The following is a 24,022-nucleotide window of genomic DNA, read 5'->3' as shown; positions in this document are numbered from 1 at the left end:
TTTGATTTGCATTTCCCTGATTGCTAGTGATCCTGAACATTTTTTTCATGTGTCTGTTGGCCATTTGGATTTCCTCTTTTGGAAAATGTCTACTTAGGTCCTTGGCCCATCTCTTAAGTGGGTTGTTTGGTTTGTTGTTGTGGAGTTTCTTGATTTCTTTGTAGATTCTGGTTATTAATGCTTTAACAGTTGCATAATTTGCATATATTTTTTCCCATTCTTTTGGTTGTTGTTTTTAATTTAAAGATTTATTTATTTATGGGGAAGAAGGAACAGAGAGATCTTCCATCCACAGGTTCACTGCCCAAATGACCACAACAGCCAGAGCTGATCGGAAGCCAGGAGTTGGGAGCTTCTTCTGGGTCTCCCATATGGTTTCAGGGGCCCCAGTACTTGGGCTGTCTTCTACTACTTTCCCAGGTGCATTAAGTGGAAGCTGGATCAGAAGAGGAGCAGCTGGGACTTGAGCTGGTGTTCATACAGGATACTGATACCGCATGCGGTGCCGGCCCCCAGAGATCTTTTGTTTTGTGCTCTGCAAAGAATAAGGCTTTCCTAGTGTTCTGCCACACTGGGGGCTAGCCAGGTGACCCAATGTGTGGTGTGTGGTGTAGAGGATCAGAGAACCTAATTATTTTATTGGCAGACTTTTAACCAATTCTGTTTTCTGTTCTGCTCTCACCCTCATTTCAAATCACTGGGCTTCTTGGAGGCTGGGGTGTAAATTAGGTTGCTTTTCCCTACCACTGGTTTTGAATGTAACTGTCTTGGGTAAATCAGTTACCACCTGTCTACCTTCCTTCCCCCTTCCACTTGTTTATTGCCATGATCTCATCGTCTGTGCTGTTCTCCTTATGGATATATACCTCTAAATTCTGTTTGCTGTTACTTTAATGTTTCCTGGTGGGGGACAGAATACAGTGCTTTAGTCTGCCATTTTAAAAGAAGAATCTATAATCTATATAGAATCTATATTCTTTGATTTATACTTTTTTAATATTTATTTATTTGAAAGGGTTACAGAGATGCAGAGGCAGAGAGAGAGAGATCTTCCGTCTGCTGGTTCACTCACTAGATGGCCTCAATGGCTGGAGCTGGGCCGATCCAAAGCCAGGAGCTTCTTCAGGGTCTCCAACGCGGGGCTCCAATGCGGATGCAGGGGCTCAAGGACTTGGGCTATCTTTCACTACCTTCACAGGCCATATCAGAGAGCTGGACTGGAATTGGAGCAGCCAGGACTTGAACCAGTGCCCATATGGGATGCCAGCACTGTAGATGGCGGCCCTACCTGCTACGTCACAGTGCTGGCCCAACACCTTTTCTTTTTGAAATATGCATTACATTACATTTGTAGTCAGTAAAATATATTTATGTAAAAAAATTCAGTCTCTTCTGTAACTTTCCAGCTGTGCTATGATTGGACAGTTGTATAGTGATTTCTCAGAGGCCAGTGGTTTTTCACTGATAATACAACTGCTTTGCATTTCTACCTAACTGTAGCAATGGATATCTTATACTAGAGTGTAATAGCTTTTTTTTTTTTTTTAAAGATTTATTTATTTACTTGAAAGTCAGAGTTACATACAGAGAGAAGGAGAGGCAGAGAGAGAGAGAGAGAGAGAGAGAGAGAGAAAGAGAAAGAGGTCTCCCATCCACTGGTTAACTCCCTAGATGGCCACAATAGCCGGAACTAGGCTGATATGAAGCCAGGAGTAGAAGTCTCTTCCGGGTTTTCCACACAGGTGCGGGGGCCCAAGGACTTGGACCATCTTCTACTGCTTTCCCAGGCAACAGCAGAGAGCTGGAGTGGAAGTGGAGCAGCCAGGACTAGAACCAGCGCCCATATGGGATACTGGCACTGCAGGCGGCAGCTTTACCCACTATGCCACAGCGCCGGCCCCTAGAATGTAATATCTTTAGGTCAAGGACCATACCACACTCTCTGTTTTTTGAGAAATAAGTTATAAGAAATACGAGAAGTTCTGGGGCCGGCGCTGTGGCGCAGTGGGTTAAAGCCCTGGCCTAAAGTGCCGGCATCCCATATGGGCTCCGTTTCTAGTTGCAGCTGCTCCTCTTCCAATCCAGCTCTCTACTATGGCTTGGGATAGCAGTAGAAGATGGCTCAAGTCTTTGGGCCCCTGCACCCATGTGGGAGACCTAGAAGAAGCTCCTGGCTCTTACCTTTGGATCGGCACAGCTCCGGCCATTGTGGCCATTTGGGGAGTGAACCAGTGGATGGAAGACCTTTCTCTCTGTCTCTACCTCTCTCTGTAACTCTGTCTTTCAAATAAATAAAATAAATCTTTAAAAAAAATTAAATACTAGAATTGCTGTGAATTATGCTATATGTATTTATATTTTATTTTGATTTTTTTTAATAGGTTAAAGAATGCCTCATTGGATCTCAAGCAAGCAATTAAAAATGAAACAGATTTGGATATTATTGCTGATCTGAGAAAGAAACTCCATCGGGCTAAGAAAGAAAAATTAGAAATAACAACTAAGCACAATGCAGAGGTAGACTTATTTCCTCTCAAATAATGCTACAAGTTTGAATTTTTACATTCATTTCAAATTCGTATTTAATCTTTATTACTATCCTTTTGTTGTGCTTAAAAAGGAAATGGTAATAAAGAAAACAGGAATCAGGAGTGGAGCTGGAATGCTGATGTAGGTACTATGATATGAGATGCAAATGTTCCAACAGACATCCTAACTCCTAGGCCCAATTGCCTACCACTTGTTTTCTTCTTGTTTTACTATGCCATTATATCTGTGTGTGTTTACATATGTATATATTCCAAGGATGGTAGTTTTCTTTCCTTTTGAAGATACTGAAGGAATTATGTTTCTGTTTCTGCCGTCTGTTATATTCTTTCATCTTTTTTTTCTTTTTACATCTTATTCTTGAGAAGTTCAGCTTAGGTAGCCTGGTGTAGTGTGAAGAATATCTGATTACGAAGACCTTGACTCATTCCTGCCACCTCTGTTTACAGACTATGTGACTGTTGGCTAGCTATTTATCTTTTTACATCATTAGTTTCTTATTGTGAAATGCTCTTCCCAAAGGGTTGTTGTGGTAATTAAGTGAAATAAAATTTATACAGTGGTTGTGCACTGTAATAGCAGCTGTAAATTATTGTCGTTAAACATAAACATGCTTTCCTTCCCTTCATGCTAACGTCTGATGCTATCCTGTCAGGGACCTCATGTAGTCTCCCTAAGTGAAATCAATTGCTGCTTTCTTTGTTCTTCTGGAACACCTTGCTGTGACAGATATTGAGAACTGAAACATTTATTTCTTTAGTCTCTTCAGTGTGTGAGCCCCCTGAGAGCAGAAAGCAGTGACTGAGCATTGTCTCTGTTGCATATATTGCTTAATGCATAAAAAATGATTTTTCAGTGTATAAAAGGAGCAGTGTTATTGACAATTAAAATAAGAAATGAATGTATGATGACCTTATTTTTGTTTTTTAGTAGCAGTTAAAATAATTTTAAAGTGATAATTGAAGTAATTACATCTGTTTATATTGAATTAACATGTAACCAAAGACAAAGTAGTATTTGTTAAGTAAATACAGATTGTTTATAAACTCTAAAAATCATATTTTAAAACCAAATGTGTATTTTACTTTATAGTATTAGTGTCATGATAATCATTCTTCTATCAGATATGTTCTGTCACACATTTTTTGCAGTTATCATTAGTTTCTCCTAGCAGAACACACTGTTCCCTGTTACTAGATCAAAATGTTTTGAAGTATGTGTTCTCATTAAAGAGACAGGGAATTAGCTCAGGGAAGGAAGACAACTTTCTCAAAACATGCAATCATAGTTGGTTCAACTCTAGGTTTGCATTACTAATCATTCTGATTCTTTCAATTATTTATTTAGATGGTCAAACTTGTATTGAATAATTTTTTAAAGCCATATTAATATCCAGATATACCCATCACAAAGCAAGATGGAGAGGAGTGAAATGTTCTAAGAGCTAAGGCTGTATCTGCCTTATCAGATATTCCTACTATAGGAATGATTGGCACAGATATCTGTATTTAAAAAGAATTTTATTGCCGTGAGATCTTGGACAAATTCCTTCATTTTTTCTGATCTTCAGTTTTCTTTGATAGGTGTAGAAAAAATATAATACTATTGAGATGATTTGTTAGTAGGCAAAGAGTATATGTAGAGGAGACACTAATAGACTCAGATTCTAGAAGAGACTTAAGTACCTTGATGTAGGTGATTGAAAAACATCACAGGGTTTTCATTTTTGCAGTAGTCGTTAGAGTCATTTGAGCATAATAATAAAGGTGTGGGAAATAGGACAAGAAAGACCATGACGTTCTTCAGATGTTTCATTGGCTCAGTGATGATAGTGTGAGAAAATCTAGAGGGGCCTGTGTTGTGGCATAGCAGCTAAAGTCTCCGCCTGCGACCGTGTATCCCATTTGGGTACCTGTTCATGTCCTGGCTGCTGCACTTCGGATCCGGCTTCCTGCTAATGGCCTTTGAAAAGTCACCCACGTGGGAGACCTGAAAGAAGCTCCTGGCTTTGGTCTGGCCCAGTGCTGGCCTTTGCAGTGATCTGGGGAGTGAACCAGTGGATGGAAGATTTCTCTCTCTCTGTCTCTTCTTCTCTGTATAGCTCTTTCAGATAAATAAATAAATCTTAAAAAAAAGGCAAATTAAAAAAAAAAAACAAAGAAAATCTAGAGAAATGAGGTAGAAAGAGTCAGCTCTTCATTACGTTAACAAATATCTGAGAGGAGTTTCCTGGGAAGGAAAACGTGGATTTTGGTTTACAGTTTGGAAGTTCACAGTTCAGGATGGGGTGGCCTTATTAGTGTGGCAACAGATGGAGGCTGCCAGTGGTGGAGTAGGTACAGAGGAATGATCACATGGTGAGCCAGAAAGCAGAGACACAGGAGCACCCCTGGTTTATATAACCAACCCTCTGGCGAGAACCGCCCCCAAAACCTAAAGACCTCCCACCAGACCCAAATCAAATCTCTGCCCTTTCTCCATCAATGTGTAACATAAGACTTGTGAGGTTTGAATGTCAGTATGGGTTTGGGGAATCAAGTCCTCTTCAGTTCATAATAAGAGTTACACATTTTCTTAACCCAAAGGGACTAGAGACCTAGGACTACACAGTTGGCTTTGCAGCTTTCAAGACCTGAAGATGTTTGTTTGACTCAGTCAGTACTTTTTTAAGGACAGAAATTATTTATTTTTTTTAAATATTTATTTGTTTATTTATTTTTAAGATTTTATTTATTTGAGAGGTAGAGTTACAGACAGTGAGAGGGAGAGACAGAGAGAAGGGTCTTCCTTCCGTTGGTTCACTCCCCAAATGGCTGCAATGGCTGGAGCTGTGCCAATCTGAAGCCAGGAGCCAGGTGCTTCTTCCTGGTCTCCCACATGGGTGCAGGGGCCCAAGCACTTGGGCCATCTTTTACTGCTTTCCCAGGCCACAGCAGAGAGCTGGATTGGAAGAGGAGCAGCTGGGACTAGAACCAGCGCCCATATGGGATGCTGGCACCGCAGACGGAGGATTAACCTACTACTCCATGGCACTAACTCCTAAAGATTTATTTATTTGAAACACAGAGTTAGAGAGGGAAGAGGGAGATAGATCTTCCATCTGCTTGTTCACTCCCCAAATGGACAGGTCGAAGTCATGAGCCCAGAGTTTCTTCCAGGTCTCCCACATGGATGCAGGGGCCCAGGCACCTGGGCCATCCCCTGCTGCTTTCTCAGGTGCATTAGCTGAGAGCTAGATCGGAAATGGAGCAGCTGGATGTTGCACTGGCGCACATATGGGACGCTAGAGTTGCAGGTGGCAGCTTTACCCATTGTGCCACAATGTCCGCCCCAAGGACAGAAAATCTTAAGCTGGGATCCTCAAAAAGAGAAATTAGGGATTCTGTGAATTAGGATGAGGAAAAAATTAACAATTTTATTTTTATTAACCTCTAGCTGATTTTAAGCATTCCTCATGCTCATAATAGGACATTGTAGTGCTAGCAGTACTTTTATTATCAATAAAAATCAGATACATAGCACATTTCAGAAATTATAGCTGCATCTCACATTTCAATTATTGTACACATTTTGAAATAATGTTTACATTTGTCACATGTTACATTTGAAATTACAGTAGTTATTAGATCAGCCAGTAAAGCTTATTATTTAATGTTATTAAAGTAGTACATAGAATGACATATCACAAATTTATTTTTAGATTGCATGTTTTTTATGATTTAATTGTCTTTATAAATCTGTGTATCTTATTTTATGCTTTGAATTATATTATTCTGATAAGACTTTGTCAGATTGCAAAACAAAACCATCATCTGCTGTTTTCCCAGGCACATTAGCAGGGAGTTGGATTGGGAGCAGAATAGCCGGGACTCAAACCATTATTCCAATATGGGATGTCAGTATTGCAGGAGGCAGCTTAACCCACTGTACCACAATGCTGACTTCATTGTGTATTTTATATTTACAGCACAGCACATCTTAATTCAGAATGGCCATATTCATTTATTTTCTTAAAAATTTATTTACTTACTTGGAAGTCAGAGTTACACAGGGAGAGGAGAGGCAGAGAGAGAGGTCCTGCATTCTTCCACCTACTGATTCACTTCTCAACTGGCTGCAACAGCCGGAGCTGCTGTGATCTGAAGCCAGGAGCCAGGAGTTTCCTCCAGGTCTTCTCATGCGGCTGAAGGAGCCCAAGCAGCTGGGACTTGAACTCAGCACCCATAAGGGATACCAGCATTGCAGGCCGCAGCTTTGCGTGCTATGCCACCACGCCAGCCCCCAAGACCAGGCGTATTTCAAGTGCTCAAGAGACAAGTGATGGGGCCGGTGCTGTGCCACAGTAGGCTAAACCTCCAGCTGTGGCACAGTATCCCATATGGGCACTGGCTCATGTCCCAGCTGTTCCTCTTCCTATCCAGTGAGGCATGCTGTAGAAGCATAAAGGAAGCTATGAAGAATAATAATAGACATGTTTTAAAATTTTTTATTTTTATTTTATGTGAAAGATACACAGAGAGATCCTCTATCCACTGTTTCTCTCCCCAAATGGCCATAATAGCCAGCCTGGGTCAGGCTGAAGCCAGGAACCCAGATCTCAATTTGGGTCTCCTATGTGGTGGCAGAGACCCAAGTGTTTGAGCCATCATCTACTGCCTCCCATTGTGTGCATCAGCTAGAAGCTGGATTGGAAGTAGTGTAGCCAGGATTTGAATCGGGCACTTTGACCTGAGATGCAGGCATCCCGAGTGGTGATCCAACCATTTTGCCACACACCTTTCTCCACAGACATGTTTTAAAAAAGGGAGATACCATTTTGTTCATGTTGTTACACATATAGTGCATGTACTGAAATTTAAGTGAGAAAACCACTTCCTGGGCAGAGGATATTTTTCTGTCAGCTGTGTGGGTAGTCTTGGAAATCAAATAAAGTTCAATCAGGTAAAAAGATGTTCATTAATAAAGGGGAGTAGTTGTATAGTCAAGCAAGGAGTGATGAGGCCAACATCACCTGTAGGTCAGGGAGCTAATGGGAGTAGATAATATAACCAAATCCAGAAGTTAGGGCTGTTTGGTGGGAGACAAACATGCTGTTGCTACTGGTTTTGGGATTGAGGCAGAGATGGAGAGCTGGAACCACAGTAGATGCAGCTACTATCAGTGATAGAGTCATTTGGCAATGGAGCTTGAAAATTATAGTTCCTATGATGTTATGGAGTACAGCAAAAGAAGGAGTTTGGGAATGGATCTGGGATCAAACCGGCAAATAATTGGCAGTTCACACCTTGTGCTTTTCAGCATCTGATAGCACCGTTCTCTTCATATTTAACTCCCATTCAGCATAATCTTGTAGCTGCATAACAATAAGGGTTTCAACTCAAATATGTTCTGTACAGAGGACCTCTTGCCTTCTTCACAATTGGAGACTCTGAGGTCTGTTAGTTGTTTCACCTATTTCACAGATGATACATGCCCTTCCAAAGAGATTCACATAATTTGATGGCATATGAATGTAATTGAAATTGTTTACCAGTTAAGTTTAGTAGTTGGTGTGTGTGTTGTGGTGCAGTGGATTATGCTGCTGCTTGCGGTACTCATTAGAGTGCTGGTTTGAGTCCCAGAGCCTTTGCATCTGAATCAGCTTCCTGCTACTGTGTACCTTGTACTGTACTGTATAGCAGATTGTGACTCAAATACTCATGGGGTAGACCTGGATGGAGTTCCTGGGTATTGGCTTCTGCCTGGCTTGCCCTTGAATTTGTGAAGTGAATCAGCAGATGGAAGATTGAGCTATATCTGTCTGTCACTGTTGCTCTGTCTTCAAATAAAAAACAAGCTTAAATAAAAGTTAAATTTAAAAGTTAAGCACAAAGGGACTGGCGCTGTGGCGCAGCAGGTTAATGCCCTGTCCTGAGGTGCCAGCATCCCATATGTATGCGCTGGTTCTAGTCCCAGCTGCACCTCTTCTGATCCCGCTCTCTGCTGTGGCCTGGGGTAGCAGTGGAAGATGGCCAAAGTGCTTGGGCCCCTGCACCCACATGGGAGACCTGGAAGAGGCTCCTGGCTTCGGATCGGTGCAGCTCTGGCCGTTGCGGCCATCTGAGGAGGAGGAGTGAACCAGCAGGTGGAAGACCTCTCTCTCTGTCTCTACCTCTCTCTGTAACTCTTTCAAATAAATAAAATATTTAAGAAAAAAAAGTTTAACACGGGTCCGGCACTGTGGCGCAGTAGGCTAATCCTCCTCCTGTGACGCCAGCATCCCTTGTGGGCGCCGGTTTGAGTCCCAGCTGTCCTCTTCTGATCCTGGGAAAGCAGTAGAAGATGACCCAAGCAGTTGGGCCCCTGTACCCACGTGGGAGACCCGGAAGAAGCTCCTGGCTCCTGGCTTCGGATCGATGCAGCTCCCGCCGGCCGTTGCAGCCATTTGGGGAGTGAACCAGTGGATAGAAGACCTTTCTCTATGTCTCTCCCTCTCACTGTGCATAACTCTACCTTTCAAATAAATAAATAAAATCTTTTTTTTTTTTTAAAAAGTTAAGCACTACCAATGTTGAAAAGCAAGAAGAGAAGAAAAAAAATCACTGATATATACATCCAACAAATATATGTGAAGTTGCTGTAGTCCTTATTCATAGAGTTTCTACTAAGGTTTAAGTTGATATCTATCACTTCTTTCACAACCAAATCTGTATTTCCTTTACCCTCTGTTAACATTTCTCTTGGTAGGGTGACCAAACCTTCATTTTTGAAGTTCTTGGTTGCTTATTGTTTCTGCCTCCATTGGATTTCTATAGGTACACATGGGCGGAATCACACTGTTAAACCCCAGGTTTTCAAGGTTTTTGCTGTCTCACTGTCCCTTGGTAGTGAGGATTGTTCACCATACTAATTGGGTAATTTTTCTTTATCTGTTGTTTCAGCAGCATAAGGACACCAAAAATTAGCCTCAGATTTCAATTTAATGAATTAAAATTTTTTTGTTGTGATGAAATATGTAATGATTGATATGTTAATCCATTTTTGAGTGTACAATTCAGTGGCATTAGTTAACATTCATAGTGTTGTGCAACCATCACCATCTATTCCAAAATATTTCATCACCCTGAAAGAAACTGTGTTACATTAATGAATAACATCCCATCCATCTCTCCTCCAGCCCCTGTTGACCTCTGCTTTTTGTTTCTATAAATATGTCTTTTTCTCGACAGATTCTTGTGGAACCATGCAATATATTTCCCCTCCCCCTATTTTTTTTTTTGGTCTTATTTCACTTATTATACTATTTTCAAAGTTCATCCATACTGTAGTATATATTAAATTAAATCATTTTATATCAACTGGTAGAAGTATTAGCCTTGGAAATTAAGATCTCTTTCATAAAGTTAGAGTCCAATTTGCAAGGGATTGGGGTGGGAGAACCTAGTGAATGGGTTAGTAGATAATAGGGTTATTATGTCTTGGTATATCAGAGGCCACTCCCATTTCTATAGTTTGTTTCCTGGGTCTATTGTATGGGAGAAATATCGTCATATACTAATCTCCAGTTAAAGTTTCTACCTTCCCCATTGAAGAAGGCTTGGGAGAAGATTTTTTTTTTTTTTTTTTGACAGGCAGAGTGAACAGTGAGAGAGAGAGAGAGAAAGGTCTTCCTTTTGCCGTTGGTTCACCCTCCAATGGCCGCCGCGGTTGGTGCGCTGTGGCCGGCGCACTGCGCTGATCCGATGGCAGGAGCCAGGTGCTTCTCCTGGTCTCCCATGGGGTGCAGGGGCCCAAGTACTTGGGCCATCCTCCACTGCACTCCCTGGCCACAGCAGAGAGCTGGCCTGGAAGAGGGGCAACTGGGACAGAATCCGGTGCCCCGACCGGGACTAGAACCCGGTGTGCCGGCGCCGCAAGGCGGAGGATTAGCCTAGTGAGCCGCGGCGCAGGCCCGGGATAAGATTTTTAGTATATGCTTGTGGAATTGCTATGTCAGGGAGTTTCAAGGAGTCTGGGATCTGATGGAGGGACTCATATATTTTTCCTATTTTAGTGATTCAAGTCAGAATTCTGCTCAGTAGACTTAAAGATTTTTCTCTTTGCTTAGAAAAAATATTATTGTAGAACTTCTCCAATATAGTTGGTATTAGCCTTCTGTGTCTTTTTTTTTTTTTTTAAGATTTTATTTATTTATTTGAAAGGAAGAGTTACAGATGGAGATATAGAAAGGTCTTCCATCCACTGATTCATTCCTCAAATGGCTGCAACGGCCATAGCTGGGCCCATCTGAAACCAGGAGCCAGGAGATTCTTCCGGAATACCATCCAGGACTCCCATGTGAATGCAGGGGCCCAAGCACTTAGGCCATCTTCTACTGCTTTCCCAGGCCATAGAAGAGAGCTGGATAAGAAGAGGAGCAGCCGGGACACGAACCAGCACCTGTATGGGATACTGGTGCTGCAGGTAGAGACTTAGCCTACTGTGCCACAGTGCCAGCCCTCTTGTGTCTTTTGAGCACTTGAAATATGGCTGGTCTGAATTAAGATGTGCTGTAAATATAAAATACACACTGAAGTTGGTGTTGTGGCATAGTGGGTTAAGCTGCCTCCTACAATACTGACATCCCATATTGGAATGCTAGTTTGAGTCTGCTTCCGATCCAACTCCCTGCTAATGTGCCTGGGAAAGCAGCAAATGATGGTCCAAATACCTGGGCCTCTGCCACCCACGTTGGGGACCTGGATGGAGTTCCAGGCTCCTGGCTTCAGCCTGACCATTTTGACCATTTGGGGAGTAAGCCAGCATGTGGAAGACCTTCCCCCACCTCAACTCTCCTTTTCTCTGTGTAATTTATATTTATATATATTAAAAACATACTGAATTTCAGTCACAGTAATATGAATACAATTATATTTCAATGCCCATTATAGCAACTGTTCTCACCTTGTCACTGTTGGTTAATTGCTACCAATTGGCCTTTGCCACGCTGGGATTACACCATTCTTACTGAAGTTTGGGATTCAATGGTGACATATTATTATCTCCACTTTCCACTACTTTCTCTGGCATGTAGAGGCTAGCTGCCCCAGAGCTTTCTGAGGATGCCTGTGCTTCCCATTCCATGTGTTTTACAGTGTTTTGGTTTGCTCCTCGGGTCTCTGTATTGTATCAGGGAAATACTGGTGTTTTGTCCTTATTAAATAATTGTAGACTAATGTTGAATTCAGTTTGCAGTTGTCCACCTCAGCCAACTGATGGAGCTAGTTTATTAAATCCACTTCAGTCCTATACATGTTATCCAGATTCCTGCTAACACCAGATTAGCTAGATCTTATGCTTCTTTCCCTAGATAAGCTATGTTCTGCAGCAAACCATGCATTTCTCTGTCATGGCATACTGAGATCTGAGTCACTCTGTGATGACAGAGGCTGGTGGAAGTGAATCTTGCAAATCTTACAAGGTAGCTACTTCAGATGTGGTCATTTTCAAAGCTTTAAGCAAGGGAAGGCTAGTTTCCTCTAAGAGGTGAGAGGTTGCTTTTAATGGTAAGGGGTATCAGGGGGCTTTTGCAATTCGTAGTTTGTAGTTTTGTCTAATTTCTTTTTTAAAAAAGATATATTTATTTGAAAGGCAGAGTTACAGAGAGAAGAGAGACAGAGATCTTCCATCTGCTGGTTCACTCCCCAAATAGACTCAATGGCCAAGGCTGGGCCAGGCTGAAGCCAGGAGCTTCAACTGGGTCTCCCATGTGGGCTTGGGGGCCCAAAAATTGGGCCATTTTCTGCTGCTTTCCCAGGTGCATTAGCAGGGAGCCAAATTGGAAGTAGAGTGGCTGGGACTCGAACTGGTACTCATGTGGAGTGCTGGCATTGCAGGTGGTGACTTAACTCTATGCCACAATGCCAGTTCCTGGTTTGTTTAATTTCAAAAGCCCTCATCCCATGTCTTTCCTTCCTATTTAATGCCTAGCTGGTACTATTTTAACAGTAGAACATGATGAGACTCTCCACTCAGTTTATAATTCTGAATTCTCCATAACTTGATTTTCAGATGGGTCCTTAGCCATATCTGCCTTGGAGCTATAAGGGATAAGAGATTCTCTTAAAGTCACCATAAAAACTCTGGTTTTCTGTCTAAAGCCCTGTGATTATAATTTTGTTTGCGTAAGTTCTCTAGAATAGTGAGATTTAGCTTTCTTTCCCCTCTCACCCAGGATTTGTAGTAAACAAACTACAGTAATGGGTAAATGCAGTCACTGCCTCATTTCCCAAAGGCTTGCCTTTAATAGGCACTTTGTTGTAAATAAGTCCACATTATGGTTTAAATAATTGTGATTCCACTGTGGATTATGGGAATCCCATTTCTACTGGCAAGGATGTCCTCACTATGTTCAGGCTCCAATAGGCTGTCCATGCAATGTCAGAACCATCTTGAGGCTATTTCTGTTAACCAAGAGCAATATTATTGTGTCCTGTCAGTAAGAAATTACTCGACTTTTTTTCTGAGGCTGATGCTGTGGCGCAGCAGGTTAAAGCCCTGGCAGGAAGCGCCAGCATCCCATATGGGCGCCAGTTTTAGTCCTGGCTGTTCCTCTTCCAATCCAGAAGATGGCCCAAGTCCTTGGGCCCCTGTACCTGTGTGGGAGACCTGGAAGAAGCTCCTGGCTCCTGGCTTCAGATTGGCACAGCTCCGGCTGTTGTGGCCATCTGGGGAGTTAACCATTGGATGGAAGACCTCTCTCTCTCTATTTCTACCTCTCTCTGTAACTCTGCTTTCAAATAAAATAAATAATTTTAAAAAATTACTCAACATTTTTCTTTTTAACAGATTTATTTATTTATTTGAAAGTCAGAGTTACACAGACCATAGCAAAGAGCTGGATTGGAAGTGGAGCAGCTGGGACTAGAACTGGCACCCGTATGGGGTGCCAGCGCCGCAGGCGGAGGATTAATCTACTGCACCATGGTGCTGGCCCTGATTTTTGTCTTATTTTTTAAGGTTATTTTATTTACTTGAAAGAGCAAGAGAAAGGCACACACACACACACAGATATTCCATTTGCTGGTTTACTCTCCAAACGGCTACAATAACCAGGTCTGAGCCAGGCTGAAGCCAGCAACGAGGAAATCCATTCTGGTCTTCCACATGAATGGCATTGGTCCAAGCACTTGGGCCATCCTGTTTTGCCTTCCCCGGTGCATTAGTAGGAAGCTGGATTGGAAGCATAGCAGCTAGGTGTCTAACACACTCTCTTATTTGGGCTACCAGTATCGCAAATGGTGGCTTAACTGACTTCACCATAATGGTGGGCCAACAACTGAATTCTTAATGAGGAGAAGGAAATGATCAGGGAGGGATGGTTTGCATCTGAAACAAACAATAGAATTACCTTGAATTTATAAGGAAGGACGTTCTATGATTTTTTCTTTAACTATTAATGGATATTTGTAAATTCTTATTTCTTTTTCTTTTTTTTTTTTTTTTGACAGGCAGAGTGGACAGTGAGAGAGAGACAGAGAGAAAGGTCTTCCTTTTGCTGTTGGTTCACCCTCCAATGGCCGCCGCGGTAGGCGCGCTGCGGCCGGCGCACCGCGCTGATCCGATGGCAGGAGCCAGGTGCTTCTCCTGGTCTCCCATGGGGTGCAGGGCCTAAGCACTTGGGCCATCCTCCACTGCACTCCCTGGCCACAGCAGAGAGCTGGCCTGGAAGGGGGGCAACCGGGACAGAATCCGGTGCCCCAACCGGGACTAGAACCCGGTGTGCCGGCGCCGCAAGGTGGAGGATTAGCCTACTGAGCCGCGGCGCCGGCCTGTAAATTCTTATTTCATAAATTCTTTCTGTATGAAAAAATGTGTAGTCTTTGCCATACTACACATTAACAACTGCATATGGTAATTCAGGATTCCTCAGAAATCCTTCTGATACTTCTTTGTTTAATAATATGATCATTTAGTTCTAGCCTAAGTAATGACTCAGTCCTTTCTTATATGAAAGCATTCCTATAATTGTCTTCTACCATTTCTAACAATAAATATTTTATGTGAAATATCATAGCATTTTATTTTTGCCTCTTTTATAAAACTTGGCCCATAGACCTTTCTGTAACATTTAATCTCTCAAGATCAGGGGCCTTATAAATATTTGTTTGGTGTCTTTCACTCCAGGTAACACATAGCAAGTGTTGAATATTAATGAGTCATTGATCAGATCGCATAATTTCAGGGTAGGGAAGGATCTTATAACTCATCTAATTCTGTGACCTATAATCTATCATACTACTTCATGGAAGGCCACAGATTAGGTATTAGTTCATTAAAATCCTTTCAGAATTAGCATTTTTATTACCTTGTGCTCTATCATTGATGTCATAAATAAGAGAAATAATATAGACGCTTTTTACTGAGGTATACTTTGATGCAATATATTTCTTGATTCCATTTAGGGAGTAGAAGGGGAAGAGGTGAGAGAATGAATTTTTAGTGCTTACTCTGTGTCATGCATTTTTTGACTTTTAAAATATGACTTCTGATTTAAAATATACTTCTCTATTTTTATAGGCAGTTAATATAAGAATTTTGGGGATTTTTTTGGGATCTCTAGTAAAGTCTCTAAGAAATTTAATGAATATCATTTGGTGAGTAAGGTAGTGCTTATTTTCCAGTGTTTCAGAAAATGTCAATTTATAAATTATTGTAAATATTATGGAAACAAGTTTCTCTAAGAAATTTAAGTGTTTGTGTGTGTGATCTCATAATCTTGGAGACATGTTTTAATCTTGGTTATGATATCAGGAATCTGTTTTTAGCTGGCAAGCTGTGAGAGCCAGATTGCCAAGCTACGGTCCGAGGTTGAAAAAGGAGAAGCATTGCGACAAAGTCTGGAATACGACCTGGCTGTCGCTAGAAAGGAAGCTGGTCTTGGAAGACGGGCTGCTGAAGAAAGATTAGCTGAGGCACACAGGATCCAAGAAAAACTCTGTGGTAAGATTATTTGTATTTCTTCCCATGTTCAGGGTTGTATCTTGATTGTATATGATGTCTCACTGTTATATATGTATGAACATTCCTTGTAGTATCAGAGGTAGCATTTTGATTCATTGACTGGCCTTTCTTGGGTACACTTTATTGAGTGTATGTAAAATCTCTGGCAATTACGGAAACATTTATGTACTTATTTTATGTTATGTATGTAAGGAAAATGGGGTTAAAATTCTGATAGTTGCTCTCTTTAGAGCACTTGTTCCATGAATAATCAGCAAAATCCCAAAGAGAATTTTTTGTTTGGTTTCAGTGATATTCTAGGATTCCCCACTGCATGTAACCTGGCCAGGAATCTGTCTTGAAAATCTGTCTCTTCAAGAAACACTCTCAGTGATTTTATTGATTTGCTTGTTTTAGGAACTATTATGTCAGGGTGTAGTGTCTAGAATTGAAAAGACAGTGGGCCAGCGCCATAGCTCAATAGGCTAATCCTCTGCCTGCGGCGCCGGCACCCCGAGTTTTAGTCCCGGTCGGGGCGCTGGATTCTGTCCTGGTTGCCCCTCTTCCAGGCCAGTTCTCTGCTGTGGCCCGGGAGGGCAGTGGAGGATGGCCCAAGTGTTTGGGCCCTGTACCCGCATGGGAGACCAGGAGGAAGCACCTGGCTTCTGGCTTCGGATTGGCGCAGTGCGCCGGCTGTGGCGGCCACTGGAGGGTGAACCAACAGCAAAAAGAAGACCTTTCTCTTAAATAGTGCTTGTACTTAAACCTTTTTATTTAAGTATGAGTATGTAAAGAAATGTGTGTCGATAACCATGTAACTCACATCTAGCACCCATATCATGGAATAGAAAATTTCCAAAAGCCTTTCCTTCTGGATAACTACTATCCTGGTTTTTAGTAGCATGGGTTATATGAATAGAATCATATAGTATGTATTCTTTTGTATCTGGCTTCTTTCCTTCCAAATTGTGTTTGTCAAATGTGTCTACATAGTTGTATGGACTTAGTATGATGTGGAGTATTATGTAAACATATCATACTTGTATTTCTCCATTTTCTATTTTTGCGTATTTGTATAGTGTTCAGTTCTTGATTATTAAGAATATTGTTGTGGTAAATATTCTTTTTTTTTTTTTTTAAAGATTTAATTATTTGAAAGGCAGAATGAGAGAGAGAGGATAAGAGAGAGATCTTCTTTCTTCTGGTTTACTTCCCAGATAGCCATGACGGCTGGGGCGGGGGCTGGGCCAGGCCAGTGAGTCTGGAAGCCAGGAACTCTATCCAGGTCTCTCACATGGGTGGTTGGAACTCAAAATACTTGAGCCATCATCTGCTTCCCAGGCAAATTAGCAGGGAACTAGATTGGAGGTGGAATAGTTGGCACTCAGACCGGCACTCTGATATGGGATGTGGGTGTCCCAGGTGGGAGCTTAACTTGCTATATTACATGCCCTGCCCCTACTATAAGTATTCTTTTTTTTTTTGACAGGCAGAGTGGACAGTGAGAGAGATAGAGAGAAAGGTCTTCCTTTGCCGTTGGTTCACCCTCCAATGGTCGCCACAGCCAGCGCACTGCACTGATCCGATGGCAGGAGCCAGGTGCCCCTCCTGGTCTCCCATGGGGTGCAGGGTCCAAGGACTTGGGCCATCCTCCACTGCACTCCCTGGCCACAGCAGAGAGCTGGCCTGGAAGAGGGGCAACCAGGACAGAATCCGGCGCCCCAACCGGCACTAGAACCCAGTGTGCCGGCGCCGCAAGGTGGAGGATTAGCCTATTGAGCCACGGCGCCGGCCTAAGTATTCTTTTTTTAAAAGTTAACTTATTTATTTGAAAGAAAGAGAAAGAGAGGGAGAGACAGAGAGAAAAGGCATCTTGTATCCACTGTCTCATTCCCCAGCAGCTGGGGCTGGACCAGGCTGAAGCAAGGGGCCAGGAACTACATCTGGGTCATCTGGTACATCAGCTACATCTGGTACATTACATGGATGGCAGGGGCACGAGTACTTGGGCCATAATCTGCTTCTTTCCCGCGTGTATTAATAGGGAGCTGAATCAGAAGGGGAGCAGCTGGGCTTTGAACCTGTATTCTGATAGGGGATGCCAGCGTTGCAGATGATGGCTTAATCCACTGTGCCACAATAGCAGCTCTTACTATGAATATCCTTGTACACAACTTTAAGTATGAGAACACTGAATGTGAATTCAGAAGATTTAGATTCAGGTTCTGGTTTCACCACTTAGTTACTGATATTTGAACCTGGATGATTTTAAGGATGAAATAAGTGCTTTGTTAACTTCATGGGACTAAACAAATGTTGTTATAATTTTTATAATGGTTAAGTTTCCTAGTTTTAGCCAGTTGTCCTTGGTTGGTTATAAGTAGTTTTGATTATGTCAGGGAGATAAAGTAATATCTATTCTTTACCCATTGCTGATACCCTTATAAAAAAACATAGATTAAAAAGAGAAAAGCATAACAAATTTATTGAACAAAGTTTTAGGTGACATCAGAGCCTATAGAAATGAAGCCTCAAAACAAATCATGTATTTTTATACCAAGTCTTTTTTTTTTTTAATATTTATTTATTTATTTCAAAGGCAGAGTTACAGAGAGGGAGGGAGAAAGAGAGAGAGAGAATGAGTGTCAGAGAGTCTTCCTCCACTGGTTCACTCCCCAGATGACTGCAGTGGTCTGAGCTGCACTGATCTGAAGCCAGGAACCAGAAGCTTCTTCTGAGTCTCCCACGTGGGTGCAGGGGCCCAAGGACTTGGGCCATCCTCTACTGCTTTCCCTGGCCAGAGAGCTGGATGGGAAGTAGAGCAGTCAGGACTTGAACTGGCGCCCATATGGGATGCCAGCACTGCAAGTGGCAGCTTTACCCACTATGCCACAGCGCTGGCCCCTGTGCCAAGTCTTTTGAAAAAGAAGTGGGTAGCTGTGGGAAAACATGATTGGACAAAGGGTATGATTGGAGGAAACTAGCAAGTCGCCTTTGTTCAGTAGCATTCCTTTCCTGCTTGAATTGTAGATATACATGCTGAATTATTTGCAGTCTGTTTTTAAATGCATAAAGAAGCATGATAGAATGACTGATGGATACATGGGTAGTTGGATGATAGAGTAAATATAGTAAAATATAAGTAGTTGTAGAGTCTTGGGATCTTCAAAAATTTAAGGGAGAATATATATTATGAGAAAACTGCATGGTTTTCAAAATATTGTACCAAAGTCAATTTATCTTTTAATCCATTTTCCATGAATTTTTTGAAGAACTTTTTATGGGCACTCACCTGGAATACTTTCAACTTTCTATGTTTTTTAAAATTTCGGTAATAAAATGTTCAGGGTTGAGTAAAAAACTATCTAATGGAGTTTTGTGATACTACGGCAGATAGTCCTATAATGAGAGAATATGCTGTGTGACAGGAGAGAAAATTTTGGAAGCCTGAAAGCAAATGGATGAGGAATAAATGATTTAGTAGACCTGAGACATCAGAATCCTAAGGAAGGAGTAGAGAAGGGTGGCAGGTGACTTTTTGGATAGTCAGAAGGTTTCTGGACAGGAATCACCAGATACCTTTGAAATTGGGAAGGGGAGTGGCAGTAGGAGTTTTAAGAAGAGTTATATGAAAGCTGTTTGAGAGGCAATTGGGACCTTACATCTCATTTCTAAGAGCATGCCACTCTGGGATTGTTCTACTTCTTAGTGGAAGTCAGGAGGTTTAATATCTGTAGATGAGGAAATACAGGGTCTTTGAAGCTGGAAGATACAGGAAGATAGCCTAGAGGCATTATTTCTTTTGGCTTCCTTTTTCTACTGGTTTCCTCAGGTTTCATATTACATGCATGAACTTGGAGGACTTTTCTGTGGGTCACTTGACCAAGCTACTAGGAAAAACTAACATCACTGATGTTGGTAATTTCCCAATAAATGACTCAGTGATACCACCTCTAAGTGAAGACCACGGTTGTCAACATTTGCCCTCAAGCTCAGAATCTAGGTGATGGGCTCCTTGGCATAGGGGTATAAAATGTACCACACTTACAGTTCCTCACTCTTCATTGAGAGTAGACAACCAAAAATTACTGGATATTTGAGGAAAGTCTCTAAAATGGAGAGAGAAAAGTTAATTTGGAAGAAGTAGAAACTCTGCAGGGAAGATTTAAAGATAAGCAATAATAATATCCTCAGAGATGAAAGAGAATATTTCTGCCCATGAGGCAGAAACTCAATGCTATAAGAAAGAAAAGACTTAGGAATTAAAAATATGAAAGCGGAGATGAAAAATACCAATAGAAGCATTGAGGGTGAAGATGAAAGGAATCTACCAGAAATTAATATAAACAAGAGAGACATGGAAAAATAGGAAAGAAGCAAAAAGAAAATTTGAGGACCCATCTAAATAATAGGGAATAGTGACAGGAAGGGAAAAGGGGGAGGGCAGGGACAACTCATCTGTAGTACTCAAGGTAATGTTTTAGGACTAAGGAATAGGAGTGGCCAGATTGAAAGTGCTCCTTGCATACTCATTATTATGGAAAGAAATAGACCTGCCTATAGGCATAACAGTATGAAATTCTAGAAAAATAAAGATGTAGAGAAGATCCTAAACCTTTCAAACAGGAAAGAAAAGAAAAGTAGGCCAATTGTAAAGGATCAGGAATCAAAACGTCCTCAGACTCCTTACGTGCAGTCCTGGATGCCCGATCATGAAGCACCCTCTGCTAGAGATGGCAGCGGAATGGAAGGGAGATTTTCAAGGCATATTCTTTTGTACCTTTTATATGAATGTACGGTCTATTAAGAGCATGAAGAAATATAATTTAAAAGAAATGCTGCAGATGTAACTGGCTTTTTTTGTTTGTTTAACAAGTGAATTTGTATATATTTCCTCATTGGCTCCTCACACCAGCCTAACCAGGAAGCTTTTTTGTTCCCTGGGGGTCAGAGAGTCCGAAGAGGTTTAATTAGGTGGTAGGTGATGGAGTCAGAGGTGAAGGGCTTCCCTTAACTTGTTTTCTAGATAGTGAAACATAGCAGTGGTGGTAGTGTGTTGAGAGGGTACCACTGAAGTAGTAGGGAGAGAGGAGAGTAGCACCTAAAAAGCTGTGGTTCTAAGGGTTTGAGCAAAGGTTCCCAACCTCAGATTTTTTTTTCTTTTTAATTTTTTTTTTGAGAATTAGTGTTTTTTTTTTTTTTTTAAAGATTTTATTTATTTATTTTAGAGGTAGAGTTACAGACAGAGAGAGAGAGAAAGAGAGAGAAAGGTCTTCCACCTGCTGGTTCACTCCCCAAATGGCTGCAACAACTGGAGCTAGGCTGATCCAAAGCCAGGAGCCAGGAGCTTCTTCCGGGTCTCCTATGTGGGTGCAAGGACCTAAGTACTTGTGCCATCTTCTACTGCTTTCCCAGGCCACAGCAGAGAGCTGGATTGGAAGAGGAGCAGCTGGAACTAGAACTGGCACCTATATGGGACACAGGCACCGCAGGTGGAAGCTTAGCCCACTATGCCGGTGTCGGCTCCCCACTCCCCCCCAGCCTCAGTTTTATGACGGTCTCAGTGTTGGGTGCGTCACAACATTTTGTTGCCAGTAGTCAAATATTGAATTTTGTAATCTAGTGAGTCTTTTTAAAAGTAGCCCTTTATGCCACAGTCTCTCCCAACCACACACACATTTTATTTGAAAGAGAGATACAGAGACTTCCGCCATCTGCTGGAATATCATGCTCCAAATTCCTACAAGAGTCAGGGCTGGGCCAGGTTGGGACCAAGAGCCTGAAACTCAATCTGGGTCTCCCATGTGAGTGACAGGGACTCAAGTACTGAGCCATCATTTGCTGCTTCCCAGGGTGCATGCACACTAGCAGGAAGCTGGATTGAAAGCAGAGTGTCTACAACTCTATAACCAGTCACTCTGACGTGGCCCTGTCCACTCAGAGGGGAAAATGGCTTTGTTGTCTTGAGTAGGAGAAACAGCAGTAGAGTGCTAGAGATGCACCTCCACTTGGGGATATATTCAGGAAGATGCCACACTGTCCCATGGTAAAATCATCTTTGAGAGGAAGAACAAATTCAGAAATTTTGGAATGGATTGATTCAGGAATTGTAAGCTTTCCAAGAGTTTATGGAGTGAAAGGGCTTTGTCCTAAGATCATCTTATAAATGAACCCAGTGCCAATGCCCATGTTTTTGGACCTCTGCTGATTTACTTTATGGTTGTAAATATACCTATTATTACGTTTTAATAGCTCAGAATTCTGAACTTCAAGGAAAGACAAATGAGATTGAGAAAGAATTTCAGACTTCCCAGGAGAAATGGAAAGAAGAATGCAGAAGATTTGAACATGACTTGGAGGAAAGAGACAATATAATTCAAAATTGCCATCGAGAATATGATTTACTTATGAAAGAGAAAAGCAGACTAGAAAAAACTCTGCAGGTAAAATATTTTTATGAAGGAATTTTTCTGTATACTCATATAATACCCACTGAGATGTTGTACATCATTTGAAGTTATTCTTGGGTTACATTCCTTCCTTTCTCCTCCCTCCCTTTCCAGGGACATTTTTTTCTCTTCTGTAATATGCTTTAGCAGTATATGAATATGTGTACTGTTTCTTTTGTGAAAAACAATTTGAGATCGCTGATCAAAATTAAAAAGAAAACCAACAAAATACTTTGTGAGAATATTGCATATATATAAGAATCTGTAGCCTTTTTTGCCCAGCAGTATGATTTAGAAGGTTGGAAAATGTAGGTCTTAGATTTTTATCTGAATGTGCAATAAATCTCAAAAACATTTGATGTAGACTTCATTATCTATGTAGAACGTGTTCTATATAGACATGTGATGTGGAAAATATTTACCTTTAACTAAAATATCATGATCTATTTATTCCCTCTTTTCTGGTTTGTTTTGATTTCACAGAATAAAATGTGGCTTGATGTTTAAGTTGCCAGTCACTTAGAAGGTAGATTTTAAATTGCCTCTTTTTTTTTTTTTAAGTAACAAGGTGTTTTTTTTTTTTTTTTTTCCCCCTTTAAACAAGCATAGTATTTGCCACTAATGTAAATGCTTTTCCAAATTCTGGAAATGTATCTCCTTTAAAAAGTAATCTTATAGAAGCATTTGCCAAATATAAAAGGTAAATAAGGATTCCCAGACATTGCATGTCTACTGTTCTCTTCTTCCACACTAGTAGTCAGAGTTTGTCTCTTTTGTTTCCTACTGTGTATTCTTAGTCCCTGGAACAGTGCCCGATGTACACAAGGGCTCAAGTATTTGAATGTGACTGGTGCTGCATGTCCTTGGGTGGCCTATATAATGTTCTCCACATTAAATGTTTTGAAGCTATGGGGAAATAAAGATGACAACATCCCTTATAATCAGTCAGCTTGCACCTCAAGACGTAAGATCTTGGTAAGATCTTGATAGCGACTTAGGAGGACTCAGCTTTGGTTTTATGCTGTTGCTTTTAAGGTGATCTGCACAGAGACCTTTGTGGGAGATAGGAGTTGAATAAGGATCACTATTTAGCTTTAGGGGGAAAATGCCTCAAGTCTCCCTCAAGTCTCTTTGTATTAGCTTTCCAATAGTGAAAGTTACAAGGGTAAGATTTATTATATAGTTCCATGTGGACTTGGGGGCCTTTTTTTTTTTTTATATATATAAACCACAGAATTTTTTTCCTCCTGTTAATGTCAACTTAGTTTTAACTTCTATTTATTGGAACATTTGGCTCCTCAGGAAACCTACATTTTATATTTTTAAGATTTTTTTTTAAACTAGATTAGATCTTGTAATTTTAAATTTTTAAAAACTTAAATTTTTTGTTTCTTTTCAAATTTTTAACCTTTTAGAGTTTCCTTGTCTTGATTTTGCTGCATAAAATTCTTTATCCCCTTTTGTAAATACATTGTTCTCTGTCAGATTTATTTTAACTAATCAAGGATGATCCAAATAGTTTCTTTTTGGAGATTTCCATGTTAGCTGAAATCTACTTTGTTTTTGTCTCTGACATTAAAGTTTACAGAAAAGTTGAGTCAAATACATGCCATATATGTAAGTGTATATTACATGTTTCTTAAATTGAAAAGGTAATCATAGCTTTTTATCTAGATCTACATTCTGATGATCAAAACAATAGTTGTATTTAACAATTTTAACATGAATTATAATGAGTTTTAACAGTCTATAGGTAAGAAGAGCCCCTTTGTACATTTAAACTTAGGTTGAAGGAAGAAAGATAATTTTTATTGGTCTAACAGTAAAGCAAGATTTTATCCATATAAAGGAAGCGTTGGAAAAACATCAGCAGGAGAAGAATGAGATGGAGTCTCATATCAGGGAGACAGCATTGGAGGATTTTAGATTACAAGCAGAACAATGGGAAGCAGAAAGAAGAGAGTTGCAATTTATAGTACAGGTATTTTTAAAATAATTCAGTTTCTTAAATGTCTTTTTAATGCTTATGATAATAAAATTATATTTAATAGTATAATTGACTAGCT

At 40.9% G+C, this 24,022-nt stretch overlaps 1 protein-coding gene across 1 annotated transcript in view; it reads left to right on the top strand.

The window, feature by feature from the left end:
* CCDC171 (coiled-coil domain containing 171) overlaps positions 1–24,022 on the top strand; it is a 378,568-nt gene that overhangs the window by 18,568 nt on the left and 335,978 nt on the right. The window contains exons 5-8 of the mRNA XM_062208207.1: positions 2,382–2,517; positions 15,333–15,507; positions 21,760–21,950; positions 23,806–23,937. Of these exons, the coding sequence (XP_062064191.1) occupies positions 2,382–2,517; positions 15,333–15,507; positions 21,760–21,950; positions 23,806–23,937 (634 nt within the window). The remainder of the gene's footprint in view (positions 1–2,381; positions 2,518–15,332; positions 15,508–21,759; positions 21,951–23,805; positions 23,938–24,022) is intronic.

Source organism: Lepus europaeus, chromosome 12 (genome assembly GCF_033115175.1).
Source record: "Lepus europaeus isolate LE1 chromosome 12, mLepTim1.pri, whole genome shotgun sequence".
NCBI lineage: Eukaryota > Metazoa > Chordata > Mammalia > Lagomorpha > Leporidae > Lepus > Lepus europaeus.
The sequence above is the reverse complement of the archived record's forward strand: the minus strand, read 5'-3'. Positions and strand labels throughout refer to the sequence as shown.